This window comes from Salarias fasciatus, chromosome 23 (assembly GCF_902148845.1).
Source record: "Salarias fasciatus chromosome 23, fSalaFa1.1, whole genome shotgun sequence".
NCBI lineage: Eukaryota > Metazoa > Chordata > Actinopteri > Blenniiformes > Blenniidae > Salarias > Salarias fasciatus.
The window spans coordinates 12,051,181-12,070,324 of NC_043766.1; the positions used below are offsets into that span (position 1 = coordinate 12,051,181).

Sequence of the window (19,144 nt, forward strand, 5' to 3'; positions counted from 1 at the left end):
GCAGCCAGAAGCGATGCCGCCGCCTCGGCCGCAGCCGGAGCTGACTTCCTCATGCCAGATACAGAGCAGCGATGGTGGCAGGCGGAGCATCTCAATCTCTATTTGTAAAAGTACTACTCATATTCATAAAAGTGCTGAACAGTAAAAACAGTCATAAAAACAAAAAAGAACAAAACCCGCACCATCGATCAGTATGCGCCCACGCGCGCACACACACACACACACACAGACAGCCGGGTGCACACAGGACTGTGGGACAGACATCAGAAAAATCCTGCCCACTGTGCAGGAGATGGTGATGAGGAGCTGTGATGTTTCTGCAGGATGTTCTGTGTTGCATATTTGTACCAGCATGACGCGTCCCGCGGTTCCAGCGGTCCAGGGGACGGCGTATTAGCACGCAAAGTAAATCCGAATGGTTATAAAACATTTTAAAAGAAGTGTTTTCTTTTCAATCCCTTAAAATAGTGTTTTGATACACACAGACCTGCACAAGCATAGTGCGCTGCGGAAGGATATACCAGGCGCACAGCGGCTGAGTCTATGCTTCTACTGCTGTGCTCCGGTATATCCTTCCGCGGAGCACTGCGCATGCGCAGGTTTGTGTGGATCAAAACGTTATTTTAACGGATTGAAAAGATAACACGTCTTTTAAAATGCTTTATAACCATTCGGATTTACTTCACGTGCTAATACGCCGTCCCCTGGACCACTGGAAGGAGTATTTTGTCTACTTTCTCAGTCTGGCTCTGCCTCCTCTTCACCTGCCATAGTTGAGCTAAGCTAACTACAATGCTAACAGCTGGGAGCCTGCGGCTGGACAAACGGACACAACAAAGGTATTTATGAGCTTATCTAACTCTGTAAATGATAGGGACAGGGCGTGGGTCCAAAATCTTCAGAGTATTCCTTTAAAGCTTCGAAAATTGCATCCTCCAAAAAGTTTGTGCGGTAAAAAAAAAAAAAAAAAAAAACAATGCGCGCACGCAGCGCTTCATGCATGAGGAACAGCGGTGCAGCTGCGGGGGTGACTCCCCCACCCCCCTCGTCTTCTTCTTCTTCTTCTTTTTCCAGCAGACTAGGCACAACTGAGTGCAGTGCTGCAACACACAGGTGATTTGCGCTATTACAGCTTCATCTTCTGGGGCCTACTAACCCCCCCCCCCCCCCCCCCCGCCCCCCCCCCCCCCCCCCCCCCCCCCCCCCCCCCCCCCCGGCTTCTACAAACTGTACAATCTCAGTAGCTTTTCAGGTTTATTATCTACCACACTGAGTGGAGTGGAAGATGTAGCAACTGCTAGAAAAGCCTGTTAATATGCAAGAATAGTGTTCTCCTGTTCTGTCAGCGACACTGAGGTGATAAATGAAGCTTACGAAGTACCAAGCATTTGTTATAGTAATTATTGTGTATAGGGATAAAGCTAAATGTAGACAGACACTGTGGATGTAGAATTCTGCATCCATGGGAATCTGCAAACTATTGTTTTGTTTATATGAATCATAATGTGCAGTATAATTTCCGTGACTGTTGACAGCTGATCTGAGCTTAGCTTGGGTTGCGCAATTGTGACAACAGCCTTCCGTGACATGACACCAAGATATATCATCACAATTTCACTGTCATCACAAAAGATTTGCTTTGTTTGGTTGAAATAACTTTCAGATAAGAACATTAGGACCTCACAAATAGACCACAAATGGAGCATCACGGTAGGGTGATGCTAACAGTATTTAGGAAGTGTGAATGCAAAACTAAACACATGGATGCATGAATGGACCCACACACCTGTGTACACTCACACATTATGTGGCCAATCCAAACATCTACCCTAACCTCAGCAAAAGGTTAAGGTAAATGCTCTTAATTCACCTTATTGGGACCTTTTTTTGTCCCCATGATTCAAAAAGATTCTGTGGTTCAGTGCCTAATCAGGCTGGTATTCACATTAGCATAAAAGAACTCAGCTCATGAATTCTCAGCACTGAATGTTGACACCAGGCACAGAGAGGTGCAAGTAAAGGTCAGTTACACTGGGTGACGCCCTCATCTAAATGAGGGCCCATGACATGTTCATGCAAACGTCTCTGTGTGGGAGTGTACATCCATTATTTGACTTCCAAACTATCAACACACAGCCATGGAGGTCTGCTGGGAACCTGTGGCCATACACTGTTATGAATGTAGTGGACCATATCCTGCCTACACTTTGCCATGCTCCACTGACGGTTGTGCAGTACAGTATCTAAAAACAAAACAGAACAAAACCCATAAACAAATCCATTCTATAAAGGTACAAGCATTTTGCCAAGAGGCAGCAAGGTCAAGCACTCTGAGTCACTTTATCACCATCTCATTAGTTGAGTTGATGGAAAAGAAAATAGTTTTTGGAGCTGTGTGTCCGCACACTTCATTAGCTGTTATAATCACTAACAATAAAGCAGTGGGGAGCAGAGCGGGTAGAAACAGGAGAGGACAAGAGAAGAGAGGTGAAGAGGAGAAATAGAAGAAAAGAAATGTGTCTGCCTGTGTCTGTGTAACAAAGCCACTCTCTATGTAATTGTCTCGTGGTGAGTGTTGTGGTATTTGGCACTAAGAGCACGCTGAAACTCAAACCCTTACTGCAGAGTGTCCTTTTAATGTGGCAGGCGACTAAATGGTGCCCTGTCATCAGCCTGCATTTTCTCGCAGTAGTTTTGTACAATCAAACGCTCGCATGCAGGCACACAAATGTAAACATGCACACACCCACACAACCACAACACATACATGCTCAAAACTAGTTAAGTTGCACAATACCTTTTCTTTTAACTTTTTCTATACATGAAAAAAGCCCATGTTCGATAACGTGCAGAGTACAGCTAAGGCTTGCCACTTAGGCAAGGCACAAGCTCAGAAACCTAAGTGGCTGCACAGCTAACTAAACATTCATAGGAGATATACAGATGACTGTAGCACTTCTAGCTACAGCTAAAGGTGAATTTCATTAAAGTTGGATCACTTTCCAACAGAGGAAAGAAAGTATGCAGAGAAGAAAAAAATGCATGAAAACAAAACATAAAAACACAAGAATGAGAGTGAGAGAAATCCCAAGGGAGAATTAGTTCAATAAACTATCATCACCGCTGATTTCAGTTCAATAATGAGCCTCTTTTACCATGAGAACTTCCTGCTACTGATGCATACTGATAAAGCCACATTACCTGACCGCTGTCTGTTTGGCCAATCAAAACCATTCCCTGCCTACAGACAAAACAAGTGGAGCAATCACCATCCATCCATCAGATAAGGAACAGATGTTGATGTCAGGGGCTGAGTTCGACATCACACACACACACACACACACACACACACACACACACACACACACACACACACACACACACACACACTTTTTCATACTTTATATTGTGGAAAAGAGTGATTTGTTTTGATTTACACTTTAATGTATTTATGATCTCTTAAAATATTTAGTCACCATAGTAATATTCACTAAGCTGCTCAATCATGACCAGAGACTCCTGTCTTCATTATCATCATTATCTTGTCTTTAACTCATCTTATGTACTTACAATTTGATGTAGGGAGGATGTTGTGGGAGAGCTGGCTTTACATAAGATGAATTAAGAAAACCAGACAAGATGAGCTAGTGAAAATAAAACACAAGTTCAATAGAGTGTCATACTCAAGACCTTCCAAGTCTGGATGTCTTCATGAGGGATTTGGCAAATGTTGAGTGGAAAGAGCAAGGTTTGATGCAAAGCTCTGTCCAAAAAATATTCAGCAAATCTGAGATCGACTTAGTTGTCACTGCAATACTGACAAAAAGAGAGCAGCTTTTGATGCTTCTGCAGCTAAATCTGCAGAACTTAAATCCAGGATACATATTAAATATCACTGCAAAATAAATTATTTCAATAAACTGGCGGTTTATTTTTTACAGAAGAAAGCACAAAAAAACTTCGGCAGGCAAGATATGTGGTAAGACTAAGCAAAGTTTCAGGCACTTTCTATTCCATACGGCATCGCACATAATGTGCTTTGTTCAACTTTTGGTTCAAGGAGTCTTACACTAAACTTCATAACAAATGTTTTTTTTGTTTAAGCTCATAGGAGGAATATTAAAATAGATCTTGGATTGCAGGATATTCCCTGAGCAGGCTGCATTTACCTCACAGATGAAGAAGATACATGAATATGTGATACCTGAACAAACTATTCAAACAGTGTAGGAGCTAAAGACAGAAGATGGATGTATGAGTCAGGCTGAGAGAGTTGCCAAGTTAAGGGGTCACCTCAGAAGTTGAATAAAAGATATATAAAAATATAGATCAAAGCATAAAAACATGCATTAAAGCATGGCCATGAATATTACTGATTCAAGCCTGGGCTTTGGTACCTTCCAACTTCAAGGCAATCTGTTGTCCCTATGCATGCATGTGTTTCCTTTCTGCAGGGAAATCATTTTAATCCCGAATGCCCTCCAAAATTAGTTTCAGCATAATTTAGGATTCTAAATTGCTTGAAAGCATGCATGTGAGAGTGTGTGGTTTCCGTCTCTCTCTTTGCTCTGTCTTAAGCTAATGAACTATCCAGGGTCTGCACTGCCTTCATCGTGAGTCAGCTTAGATCAGCTCCAATGCACTGTGACAGTTCATGTGCAGTTCATCACATCAATCATCCTCCACAATGGGAAGGTCAGTTTGTGTCGCGAAAGTTGTGGAAGGTGTCCGTTCGAAAAATGTAAAGTTTACTATTACCTTTTTGAATGTGATTGCAACAACATATGTGGGGTTACAGTTAATGAAGTGTTGGTGAATTTGTACACCAGGCCCAAAGATTTGAATCCCACAGGTGAAGTATTACAGCTGACTTTTCAGCACTGTGGGTGCCTGAACAAGACCCTTGCCCCCCATCAGCGCCCTGGAGCATCATAATGTGGCTGCATCTTTGTACTCTCTAAATCAGACGAGCCGATTCCAGAAAGGAAAAGGAATTTCCCCAGGGTGATTAATAAAGTATGATTAGGTTATCTATCAATAGGCTTGGAGTAACTGATGCTGTTGCTGATTTCTGCAGGGATGGTGAGATGTTGATGTGGATTTACCATCACTGGAGGCGTTCCATGATGTGGCGGCAAGCACACTGGGGTCTTGGGCAAACTCTGAAATAAAAACAAAAAATGAAGACCATTAGTATGTTTTGGATGCATGGCAAAACTTTCAGTAGTTTTTGTGTGTGTGTTTTTTATTTAGCTTTTTTGGCAGCTTCATAAATCAAAGGGAGAATGGATACAGGAAAATGCTTGCCAAGTGACAGTGAAATGATGGATGAACTGTCAAGCAAACCAGACCAAAGTGCTGTCAGAACAGAACTCTTGGTTTAACACATCTGCTTTACTATGAATCAATGCAGGGCTGGCTCTAGGCATAGGGGAACTAGGCGGCTGCCCAGGGCGCCTCGTACGGGGGGGCGCCCTGACGCTCTGTGTGAGCACCGCTCTGCGCCACTCAGCGCACTGCTCGGCATCGTTCAGCATTGCTAGTAACACCCCCCCCTCCCCCCCGCTCGACAACTCTTGGTGACTCTCACACGGGGCGCTCGTGTCGGGCTTGCCTAGGGTGCCTGAGAAGCCCGGGCCGGCCCTGAATCAATCAAATCAATCAAGCACTTTGCATTGTTTTTATTAATATGAAAAGTGCTATATAAATAAAATCTGATTGATTGATCTGATTGAATGTATGAACAAAGGGTCGCATCAAGCAACAAAAGACAGTCACCCAGACAATCTCATTGCAGATAAAACTAAAATGTCTTATTTACAGATTTAAACTGCAGTTTTTACTGAGATCTGATACTAATATGTAATCAATCAGAAACCTTACTTAACACGAAATGGCCAGAAACAAATATATAAATTCTTCTTTAAGCATGGAGACAACAGTGGTGAAAACATTGTTTCCCATGAAGGTGAAAGATTTTTATGTATAACAGGGAGCCTATCAGCACACCATGTGGAGGTTTCTTTCTATTATTACCAGCTGACGACAGACAAACTCTCTGCTCTTTATTACAGGAGAGGAGACAGAAAACGGGCTTTACTGTGCAGTGCCGCAGGTCATAGTTGATACCCAACAATTTTAAAAGGCCAACATGCAGGACTGACAGAAAACCTAGAAAACAGATTCTAGGAGCAAATAGACGAGAAACAAATACTCAGCTATTTACCTTAAGGCACAATCACAAAAAGTGATGGGATACTGTGTGCGACTTTGTGCTAGGTCCATCTTGAGCTAGTTTATTGGATTGTGTTATCTTGTGTTCATCGGCCAAGTGGTCATTTATATATCTATGCCCAATGATTGCCTAAGTAAATAAGTGAGGTAAAGCAAGACCAGCTCAGAGTTTGTTGCAGCAATCCCAGATCGGGAGTCATTAGGCAAGTTTACATGGACCACGTATAAGCGGATTGTACGTGGAGCGGATTGTAAAATGTGTCATGTAAACGACCGAGTGGATCCGCTTCACTCGGAGTGGATTGTAATTTGGAGCCGATTGTATGAGGTGGTCTACGCCGATCGACAATCTGCTCCGTGTCCCTTATAAACGAGTCTGACAGCGGAGCGGATTGTACTGGGGGAGTGTTTGTTCTGCGCATGCATGTAGTGACGTGTGACGTGCCAGTAAACGGGAAGCAGCACAGTCAAAAAACCAGCAGAGAACGCCACGGTGGTTGAAAAACACTTTTTTAGTAAAAAACCCCGACAGAAAAAACATTGGAGAGGCGAGATGGAACCAAATCGCGCAATAGCGAGTTGTATAAAGAGCTCTATAGCAGAATACAAGCGATCGCCGGCTGGTGTTATGGATTAACTGTTTCCCGTGTTAACGAATGACGGCGGAGGTCTGTGTAAACACATTTTGATTACAGCAGTTGTTAAAGTAAGACTCACAAATGACTTTAAACGTATACACTCACTGTAACTGTCGATTACCGACGTTCGCAAGAACGACTACATTTTTCAATCATGTATTGGTCACAAGTTAACACGGGCACCAGTTAATTCGAAACATCGACACGCGGAGCAGAGCTCACAACGAGACGTGCCGCTCGGTGCAGCGGTGCTGCAGTCAGGGGAGCAGCCGCTCCTCCAGCAGCGTATCATGGACTTTTGGGACATTATTTGAGCAGATATTAGCAGATAAAAACTCTCTGCTCGGCGCTGAGGACTGCTGCTGCGGAGCTAAAGACCTGCAAGTTCCTCGTGAGACTTTGTGCGCATGTCACAGGACGCTGTATAATCCGCTTCACCAAGGGTCCTTGTAAACGAGGATTCATCGTGGATCACTACATGAATACACTCCGTTTAATACGATTGTTTACAATCCGATTGAAAAAAACACCCATGTAAACTGGGCCATTGTATGATGGTTGCCTTCAAAGAAAAGCCAGGAGCACTGCCATCGACCCAACTCTCCTGGATCACAGTGGCCCAGTTATCATGACTGTTTTTTTTTTTCAATCCAATTGAAAACAATCGTGTTAAACGCAAGTGTATTCATGGATGGCATACAAAGTGATCCATGATCAGTCCTCGTTTACAAGGGCCCTGGTTGAAGCGGATTAGACAGCATCCTATGACATGTGCACAGAGTCTCTCACGGAATTTTCCGGTCTTTAGCTCTGCAGCCAGTAGTCCTTAGCGCTGTGCTAAGACCTTTAGAGTCTTTTCTGAGTCTTTTTTTTTTTTAACATCTGTTTTTGCCAGCAGGTCTTTACACAGAAATCCGTCACTCGTTGACATGGATCGCTGTTGCGCGATTTGTGGCCATCTCGCCTCTCAGTGTTCTTTCGGGGTTTTTATTAAGGTGTTTCTCAACCCCCGTTGAGTTCCTGCTTCCCGTTTACTGCGCACGTCATCACGTCACTACGTACGAGGAAACGCATGTGTGGAACAAACAAATCCCCGTTTATTCCGCTCCCCTGTCAAGCATCGTATATTTCAGACATGGAGCAGATTATCGATTGGTGTAGACCACCTTGTACAATCGGATCCCAAATACAATCCGCTCCGAGTGAAGTGGATCCACTCGGGTGTTTATATGGCATATTTACAATCCACTTTGCAATCCGATTATACTGAGGATTTTTGGGTCCATGCTTGACAAACAGATGAACAATTACCGTAGCCTTGAATCAAGGTTTTGAGAATATTCATGAAACGGGCAGAGCTGCAGTCTGAGTGACAGTTGATGTTAAACTCTGCAGCCCAGTAGGACCTGGAGAATGACACAGGGCCATATTAATTGGGTGATAATGTGTTTCACACGTGCTGTGTCAAGACTTAACTGTGTTAATTAGCAGTGCTTTAGGCTTCTCCACCTGTTAATGAGGACGTCTGCAGTCTTGGCAACAGCAGACAAGTAGCTTTATGAGCAACGGGAAACACTTACAGATTAAAAAAAAATCCTGAAAGATGATGATTTTTTTTTTTTTTTTTTTATCTTTTCATTAAACTGTATATTTCTGCCAGTTCATCTAATGAGTGTTGGGTATGGAGCTGAAATGACTTGTTTCGTTCCAGGAGGCTGCTAACCCCACGGTGTATTATAGCGAGGCTGGGCCCCAGGTGAGTCTAAACTTACTTTATGTTCTGAGGTGATAGACTCAAAGCCCAGAGCTCTGTGCTTCACAAAGGACAGAGGAGAGGGGACGTTGCAGCTCACTAGCTTCACTAACACAAAGCTAGCCAAGTGCAGCCAGGTGAGAGTTCAATAGAAAGGGCTGGACAGAAGAAAAGTACTGGAAAAGGAAGAAGGAAGAGGGAGGAGGGAGGACTACTTAATGGCAAAGTTTCTAAAAACAATATGAATGAGGTGCAGGCAAGTCCTTTGAGGAGATAAGCATTATTTCAGGTAGAGTTAAAGTTTATGGTTTCGCTCAAGGACAAACAGGGGCACATGATGATTTTATAGACTTCACATTTCCATAAAAACAATCATCCACTAGGCATGAGGTTATTCACTCATTTCTCTTGTATTTTATCTACTCTCTATTTAGGTCACATCTGGTCTTCTTCATTCCAGCAATCATCAGGGAAATCTGGGATGAATTGCAGCATAATTTGGAGATTACCTTTCTAATGTTCCTCAGCAATGGAGAGGTCTGAATGTATTAGGCCCATGTGTTAATGAGGGACACTAACTGGCACCTTCACAATGTCTGTGTCAATTTTAATGAGTGACTCTATCGGTTGTGGTTTTAGCCAATAATTGTATTGCAATCCAGATTTTGATGGTTTGACTCATATATTGACTAGAACTCAGAAACCGGAGGAAACCCAAAGTGACCCAAAGTCACAACGGAATCAGAAGACAAGTTTCTGAGATTTAACATGCATGTGTGACAGGCGGCTTAGTGATCGGTACAGACGGAACCAAAAACAGCTACCGCAGTATTCTGCAGCACCATGGAAAACCCTCTGGTATGTGGCAATTGATCAGGGGTTAATCCTACATACTGACAATCTCCAGACTTAAATTCCATCGAGCTGGTTTGGGATGACCTGGACAGAGGAGTGAACGCAAAGCAACACACAAGCACAAGACATTTATGAAAACGTCTGCAACAGAGTGAGGAAGAACTTTCTGAAGAACATTTTACATTTGATTTCTATTGTAGAAGAAAAGTCATGAGTGTGTTCAGCGAAAGGTGCTTGCTCAAATGTGCTTAAAAGTTCAGAGTACATTTTGGTTTTTAAACTGATTAAATTATTTCTTTATGAACTGTAATTGTTAATTTGTTACATAATTTCATTTTCAGAGTTCAATGAGATATTAATCTGAGTAACTGTCAAAAAAACAGCAGAAAAATTGGTTTCTTCAGGCTGAGTCTTTCTGTGTGGGGTTTGGTACTGGGTACTCTGGTTTCCTCCAGTTCAAAAAACACTTCAAAAAAATGCATGTGAGGTTAATTGATGACCCTAAAGCTTGCTTCATACAATCTGCCCAGATACAATTAAAAACAATCAAAAAAACTCCCTTTCAGCTGATTGTCTGACGGTTCACATCACTTCCATTCTAACAACTTTCCAGAACTATTTGATGAAATCACTGCCAAATGGTTTTCTTTCAACAAAATGTCTTACCTCAACAGGCAAAACCCCTAATTTTAAAGTAATTTCCCTTCACATGCAGAGAAAACCTTTAAAATAGTGACATGCTAAAAGTTCAGAGAACATTTTTGTATGGCAGGGATCTGCCCATAAAAATCAGAATACCTTAAAGCCTTTATTAAAGGCAATATTTTCCAACAAAATTAATGTTTTAAAGCCATTTCATTCTTTTACAACTGAGAAGCACTAGTGGCAAAATATACAGCACATGGTTAAGATCTAAATGAGATGTCCAGACATTGAATTTCCACTCAGAAAGTTCAGAATATTCTCTGATCCTCATCCAGCTATATTTGTCTTAAGATAATAAAAATCACATGACATGAGCCTGAACCCTGTTATGCTCTCAAATATTGGCGTGATTTCACTATGACAGCAACATGACGCAGAAATTCCAATGGTAATGCTACAGAATGAGGAAAAATAAAGAAGTAAAGAAAAGCTGAATGGGAAACAACACTCAGGGAGCCTCAGAGGGTAAGGCTAAACCAAATCAGAAATGTTCAATTTGAGTGGTTATGCGTGGCAGCTAATATGCTGTTATATGGTCTGGGGGGCTGTGTTTGGAGCCAGGGTGGTTGCTGTGGTGAGTGAGACTGATGTATGAGCTCTCCCGCTCTATTATTAGGGCCTCTCCATTGCTCCTCTTGCATCCTATTAGCACAAAAACTGACCTGATACAGAGGTTATCTGTAAAATGGGAGACCCACCATTTATATAGCAAAATCATTGCATGCGTCTCCTTTAAAGTGATGAAAGACATTATGCATCGACAAGCAGCATGTACAGAGGGTAATCATTTGTTCATTCAATTTATCTTAATGCCTTCTTTTTTCCATCCAAAAAATGTATGTGTGCTTGTTGACTTTGAGGTTTTTTTTTTCTCTCAACAAATGGTCACTTTTCTCCTCAACATCACATTGTCATTTGTCTGACTCACATTTTATGTTACAGTTGCCATCTATTGTCATCGTTTGCACAATGTACAAAATAGGAGGGTGCAACTTTACAAATCATAAATGCATGTACTTAACCACAAAATTGAGGAGTTCAAAAAACATGCAATGACGCAAAATATAATATAATATAATATAATATAATATAATATAATATAATATAATATAATATAATATAATATAATATAATATAATATATATAGCCATACAATATATGGTTTACTAAAATTACATATATCAGATAACTTTCAATATTAGATGCAATGAAACCATTGAAATGAAAAAAAAAAACAATATGCAATGTAAGGTCATGTAGAAATAAAAAAATATATATTATGTGACCAATAAAATGTAAAATGCAATGTGGAAAAATAGGAGAAGAATCCAATCACTGTTAAGTTTTGGTAAGAGTCTCTTCCAACTGGTAAAAGTCAGGATGGGCGAATGAGGGATTTCGTTAACACTTTATATTAACACTCATCTTCAATTGTGAAGTCTTTGAAAACTGAGAGCGAGAGAGGAACTAGAGCATTTTTTTTTCATGTACTCTAGGCTCCACCCAATCACAATCCAAAGACATGAGTATGAACAGATGTATTAATTGACTGATTTATCCATCTTTCAGACAAGCATCGATTCAGAGTCACCAGCAACAAGGACGCATCCCGGCACAGGGCATGGTACACCCTGGACAAGACAAACCAGCTAACCCAAATGTCTCTGTATTGTGAGAGAAAAACACAATGTGTGACAAAATTAGTGCAGATACAGAGAGAACTTTTAAACTTCTGAGATGAAATAGAAAATCCCTGTTGGCCAACAGGTTTTCAATGAAGATGCCTCTGTAAGATGATGGTGCTAACAGTACATTACTGTCCTTTGATTCTTTTGAAAACAAAACTGATTTTTTTTTCTGTCAACATGGTAAAAACTGAAAGGAAGAAACAATTTTTGATTGCATCTGTTGGTTTGGGATTTTTTTTGGTAATTAACTGCACTTGCATGCAAATGAGCAGGTGTGTCGAACAGAGATTGCAGATGAACAGAAGCAGACCCAGTTCAAAATGTTCACCTCAGGATGTTCTCACAGTGAGGACATCATGAACACAGAAACTATTAACATATACACAAACACACACACACACACACACACACACACACACACACACACACACACACACACACACACACACACACACACACACACACACACACACACACACACACACACACAAACACTCCTGCCTGGTCTTTGAAAGTACTGCTCTGTAACCTTATAAGACCACAAACCAGGCTAAGTAAGAGGCAGAGCGAGGAGGGAGCGGTGGGGGGAATAAAGGGGTGAGTGTGAGTGGGATAGATGACGGGAGGTTGCATGACAGGGCCCTTCTTGGATCAGAACAATGGACAACAAGAGAAAGAAAGAGCTCAAGTTGCAGCAGACATTTGCTCTAACATGAAAAACATTGTGATTTTTGGATGGAAATAATACTCTGACATTTTTTTTTTAAACACAGAGCAAGGAAGAAAAAATGTCAACAGAAAAGTTGAATAATGCTACATGTTTTGGAAAGGTGCAGCCCTTATAGAATTGCTGCTGGGCCTGACTGCAACTCCTCAATATATGTGATTTCTTTATATGGTAAAAAGCGTCTTGGGTACTGTCTTTTTTCTAAAAACAGCCATTTACTGTGATTGCACATAATTTGCATGGAAATGTAGAGTACATATTTTCATCCTTATTTTTAAACCCTTTGTGGGAAAATGTAGACACACAGATTAAGACGAACTGTCATAAAACTGTTTTTGCAGTTTATAAAACCTCAAATATGGACTGTCAAGACATCTCAAAGGCTTGTTCGAGTGCTGCTGAGCTACTTCAGAGGAAACATGAGCGCACCATGAAGACGCTCGAGCTGACAGAAATCAACAAGTGCTGAGAAGATCCCTTTAAACAGCATCAGGCTCACGGTGACAACTGTCACTACCCAGCATTCCTCAGATCTGAGCTGAGCGGAGGGCAAGCAACGTTCCTAAGACAGACATGAGATCCTCACAACCTGCTGGAGATCCTGAACTCTGACCTCTTGTCATCTCTGGTTCGCTGGCACCCCTCTGCCAAATCACACGCAACGCAAACTAACACAACACAAAAATGTCCACTGGAAGATTACAGCTGGCTTTGAAACCGAACAGTGTAGATACATTGAGTCGTAACTTCACATCTTGAAAATGGGAAGAGAAGCTGGAGGAGTGATTACATTAAAGATGCAGGTGGGTGGGAGTGTGGAAAGTCAGTTCATGGAAACCAAAGTGGACACTTATATGTGACGACTGCATATAAATATGATATATGTTGTACAATTATTGTACAACACTATCAACTGTATAAGTTACTTAGTACTGGGTTGTTTCTCAAATGTAGGAGGCTTTTGCCATGAAGAGCACTGTATTTTTTATGTGAAAATCTCGTAAAGGTAACATTCTGCTACATATTAAAAAGGCCTCTGATTTATATGAACAACACTTTCTCTGTAATGTGTGGAATTTTGCCTCAGTATGGCCGACACAGCGTTTCAGCACCAAGAGTCTCGAACCTGAAAAATTAAAGGAAGCACATGCAGCCACTGAAGCCAAACTTCACCCTGAGAAGTGTGAAGCTCTGAAATGTACATTTATTGGATTTGTCCCTTTCATGCATAAAAACATTGGGTTCATAAAAATCTACAGTCCATAAGACCCATTTGTCTGTTAGGTCATGACAGGGCCTTTGTTCCCCAGTAATGTCATGCTTCGCTCATGGCTCAAGGCTTCTGTCTATTCCCACATGGCCCATCGGCCCATTTGTCTCAGGGGTTAAACGGACTGATGCAGAAGTTCCTGCTGCCCTCGTCGACACTGCAATGGAAACCACGCTGATCTATAAGGTCTGGTTAGTCCATTTTGGGTGATGCTCCTTCCAGCTCCGATTACCAGTGGTGTAAGCACACTGCTGAGGAATGCGCACAAGCATGTTACCACCTACTGTGCAACTCATCTGTTTTCACCTGACAGGTTTGGTACGAGCGAGCGTGTGTGTGCACAAGCACTCGGCTTTCTTCAGAACCCGATTGCCTCCGAGCTGACGGACTGAGCACAGAGACGTTGACGTAATGTGCAGAGGTAGACGTCTGTCCGTCCGTCTGTCTGTCTGAGGAATGCGCACAGAGTCATCACACCTGCATGTCACTGAGTCACTCTGTGCAACTGAGTGCAATTTGTGGACATAGCCTTGCATTTATCTATGGGATTAAGGCGAAGATCTATACTTTATTTCCATGTTGAGTTTTCTGACATGGGTGATGAGTTGAAAGTAAGATTTAAGGCCTGAAGCCAAAGTCAGTCAGGCTGTCTGTGAGGGGGACATGAATACAGTCATCTCATTTCACTTGTCGTACGTGGCTTTTCTGTAAATAGTGTATCGTGTTAGCCCATGGTACGGACAGGAAGCATGTCTGTCTGTGGAGAAATATTAAGAAAACTCAGGCATGGCCAGGGTAATATACACACTTCACAAGGTTGCTTGCTTACTTGCTGTCAGCATTTCCAGATTCCCATTATTCATAAAGGATGACAAATTCAAAAGGAGAGGCCCCTGCAGATGGAATCTGGGAACGCCAGGATAATGCTGCTAGGTTTCAAACATGACTCGGATTTAGACATCATGTGACTACAGTCAGGCTGGGCGCCATTCCAAAGCTATTCTTTACATCTGCTGGTATTTCCTCACTTGAGGCAGTGCTTCTTCGTGTCTGTAGGACGCATAATGACTGAAAAGTGTTGGCAGGCCCGATAAAATCTTTATAGAGTATGCTCACATCAAAATCTCTTACTTTCTTTTCCCATTAAATGCCTGGTGACTCAACCTGCATTCAAGTGCCTTTCCCAATTTCCAATACAAATGTTTAGTTTAATGTCAGTGTCCCTCCTAAACTACTGTGATTTATAGGCAGCTGGAGTGTTCCCCCCTTGCATTAAATGCAGCACAGCTTAGAGATATTTGTCCAAACGACAAATATTGACAAATTAACGTACAGACCGCTGGGCTACTGATAACGTCCATCAAATCTGGACCATGCTACCTCTACTTGGGAATGTGATCATCCCGACATTCATTTCATGGGGCCTTTAGAATTAAATTCAATTATACACACCATGTAACAGAAAATTATACTGCAAGGACTGCAATCAGTAGAGAATGTTTCATAAGAGAAGTTTTCCGTCAAGAATGACATTCATTTGTCCGCTGCGGTTTGTGAATTTTCTCTTGAAGTGTGCTGAGCCGCACAGACTGATCTGATGACTTACACAGGCTGCTGCGTGCTAGTTTCTGGCTGCGCAGATAAACTATGCAGAATGCTCATGGAAAACTGGGTGTGAGACATCGCGTCTCCATCAAGTCATGACTGAGTCAGCTCTCAGCAAATGACACCTATATATATATATGTATATATATATATATATATATATATATATATATATATATATATATATATATATATATATATATATATATATTATGTGTGTGTGTGTGTGTGTGTGTGTGTGTGTGTGTGTGTGTGTGTGTGTGTGTGTGTGTGTGTGTACAATAGTCCGCAGGATAAAAAAGGACTCCAGACAGAACAAAGTATGATAAGGACAGGACAGAGGACGACACTTAACAGAAGATCCAAGGAATTAGTGGAAGAGGGATGAAAGAGATACTCACGACAATAAAAATGTGCTGTGTTATTCTTGTGCTGAGGCTTTCCAGCTTTATATGATGGATACGCAGCCAAAAGAGACTCAGAGGTAAACAGGACAGCTGAGTCCTTCCAGCACGCCTGCTTGTCAATCACACAGATGCTCTGCAGGAAGCCTCTTTTTGTCATAGGTTATGAAAATAAGCACCAGCATTCTTCTACTTGTTTGGACAAAAAAGGTAGGCAGCTAATGAGGAAGACAGAGGATGGAGAGAAACAGAGGGACAGGATGAAGACTTGAGGAGTGGGAGGGAGATGCAAGAGATTTGTATGCCCAAAGAGAGCGCTCAAAAAAAAAAAAAATCCAGCGGCAGAAAGCCACACTGTCCTCATCCAAAACACTTTCCGCTACTGCAGAACAAAATATTTATAGCCAGGGAATTGCACTGGAGGACTTCCACATGCTATAGCATAAGAAACAGACTTCACATGCATCTGAGCATATCAACCAGAAAACCTCATGTGTCCACTGGACAGTGACTTGATGTAAAATTTAAATATTTTATTTTTAGAAACATGTACTCTGAATTATTAACAGCCAAATAAAATTATAGTTAGTTAATTAGTTAGTTGCCACTACAACAGTGCTTTTTTTTGTTTTTTATTTTTTGTAGAACTGAGATCACTGTCCTCTTCCTATATTTTGCACCTCTGCATATTAATCCTTGCAATGGTAGTAAAAACCAAATATTAGTCAACCTCATTCCTCATTAGGAAAACTGCCTTTTCACCCTGGTTATTCGTTTATTAGAAAATATACATCTAGTTAAAACAAGACAAATGTCCATAAAAAATAAAATTCTAGTATATGGGTCTGCAGTTGCTTTTCTTAAAGGTTTTCTCTTTCTTTTCATCCAAATATAAGTTTCTGTGTATTCATATGATATCTGCACACCGGGTTTTGATTGGTTAGTTTATGCAGTGATTTTATTACTGCTCCGCTCTTGAACTGACAGTAATGGGAAAGATTAGTTGATCAGACGTCCTGGTAGTGTCTGTGTGAAATTAAAATAAGCTAAATTTGAAAGTTACATTTTATGTCTTTAGACGGGAGATTTAAATGATTAAATGAATCAAATGTAACCACAGAACAGCAAACAAAAAATATGAGAGGACAGAAAAATCTGGAACATTTGAAACCATCACAGTCAAATAAGGTTACTTTAGTGGCGCCAATTTTTTTTCTTTTTGATGAAATGTACTCTTCTGCACAATTCATCCAGAAACCAGATGTACAAGAAATATGTTTACATATGTGTACAATCCAGTAGGTTTGCATTAGAGTCAGACGACTTGGACGTCTGGTTCCCCCTCAGTCCGTCCCCGATGTGAAGGGGGAGCGAGAAGAGAGACAAGTGGTGAAACACACCTGCTTCAGATCTGCTCTTCAAGAGGGAAAAAATATATAAGAGGGCAACAACATTTGAAAGAACAAAGGAGAAGATGCAAAGTAGAAACGTCTGACAGATGTAAGTGATGAAAACTACGGCAAGGATTTAAGCTACACTGACATTTTGGTAACTGCGTAATGGAAAAAGGCTGGAGGATTCCTCCATTATATGTCAGAAAGCATCAGTGACAGAAATAGATAGAACAGATAGATAAAAAAACTCGAGGGATGAACATTGGCAAACATACCTTGGAAAGAAAGTAAAGGCAAGCTCACAAATTAAAACAAAACGTAGGTGGATGACAGAATCCTCTTCATTAACAGAAAGAATAAGAAGCAATTTGAATGATACCAATCAATTTTAATTTCAATTCGAAATCACTTATTTTTGCCAAATAAAGACTGTCAATTCAACGCTATTTAAGAGTAAATTATATGCATGCATCTATTTTGTAGTTTCCAGTTAGTTTCCAGTTTAATAATAATAACAATAATAATACTAATAATAATAATAATAATAATAATAATAATAATAATAATAATAATAATAATAAAAACTTATCTCAATGTTAAATTCCACTGATTTATTTATTTTTTTTTTGTCTTTATATAAACCTAGAGCAGTTATGAGGGTGATTATTGATGGTACTTATGCAAGGCTTATGAATATGTAATAATTTTTCATAATTTTTTTTAGTCTTTGGGGAGAGAATGGGGGAGGGTGTAAAGTCTGGATTTTATTTGAAAGGGCAAAATCCAGGATAGGAGCAAGAATTGTCAAAATCTGCTACAAAAGACAAAGGTAATGCTGTACTCTTATATTTTTCAAACTTTTTTTTATACCCATTTCATTTAAGTAAAATGACAGGTGTGAGGGCTGACTACGCACACTTTGTACAGAATGCCCACTGACTTCCACAAACCGTGCCTCACCTCACCTCCCATAAAGCCCGGTCCTCTCAAACACGAGCTTCACCACTGATTCACCTCCACCCCAGACGATGGAAAAGAAGGATAGACAGATGGCGGCGCGGAGAGGAAAGAGGTGCTAAAGGAGGACTGCAGGCACAAAGATGTCTATTGTATTACTTCATTTCCTGTTCAGATCTTCCACACTGCAGACATGAAATCTGATGAAATCCCTTTGAGTGCAGTCCTGTTATCACACCTTTTTTCTGCTTCTTACTTTCCACCATTCAGCCAGACATTTGAAACCAACACCATGCTATATTTCGCTCGGGTTTCACTATCTTTATTTACAAATTTGGTACATAGATTTCTTGAAGCAATGTTATTTGATCATTTGTGAATGTAAATTGTCCTATGGTGTATAATGGTGCGTTGCACTTTAATGCAAGACCAAATTTACTGTGGTGGCAGAGAGGAGCAGAACTCATTCATACTGATAGTAAAAACAGATCACAGCTGGCAGCCACATCTTCACTCAGCTTCAAAACACATTGTGAGGTGACTTTGGAGGAAAGTGGACCTTGGTCCAACTGTTCTAGAATAGAATTTAAAATACAGTATTGAATGGCTTCGTAAATTAGAAAGAATTTATATCAATTTCTTTATTTTGAGCTTTCTTCCGTCGTTTCAATTGGTTACATATCGTTTGAGAAGTTCAGCCTTGGGTGAGTAGATGATGAGCAAGGTCACTTTGTTATTGTTCTCTTAAAAAATAGATAGTCACAGTATTTGTTCATAGCAAAGTTGATAAGTCCTGATTGATGAACTGATTGAACTTATTTTACATTTGTTTTTAGAAGTGCATAATTTGAGATGTTTCATCCTGTAATTCCAGTCAACAGCATCACAGTGAACTTTGCATTCACCAATAAAGT

General features: G+C 40.8%; 1 protein-coding gene across 1 annotated transcript in view; it reads right to left on the minus strand.

The window, feature by feature from the left end:
• Positions 1–19,144, minus strand: part of ror1 (receptor tyrosine kinase-like orphan receptor 1) — a 141,614-nt gene that overhangs the window by 45,158 nt on the left and 77,312 nt on the right. Inside the window, exon 2 of the mRNA XM_030083417.1 lies at positions 5,106–5,162. Coding sequence (XP_029939277.1) covers positions 5,106–5,162 — 57 coding nt within the window. The remainder of the gene's footprint in view (positions 1–5,105; positions 5,163–19,144) is intronic.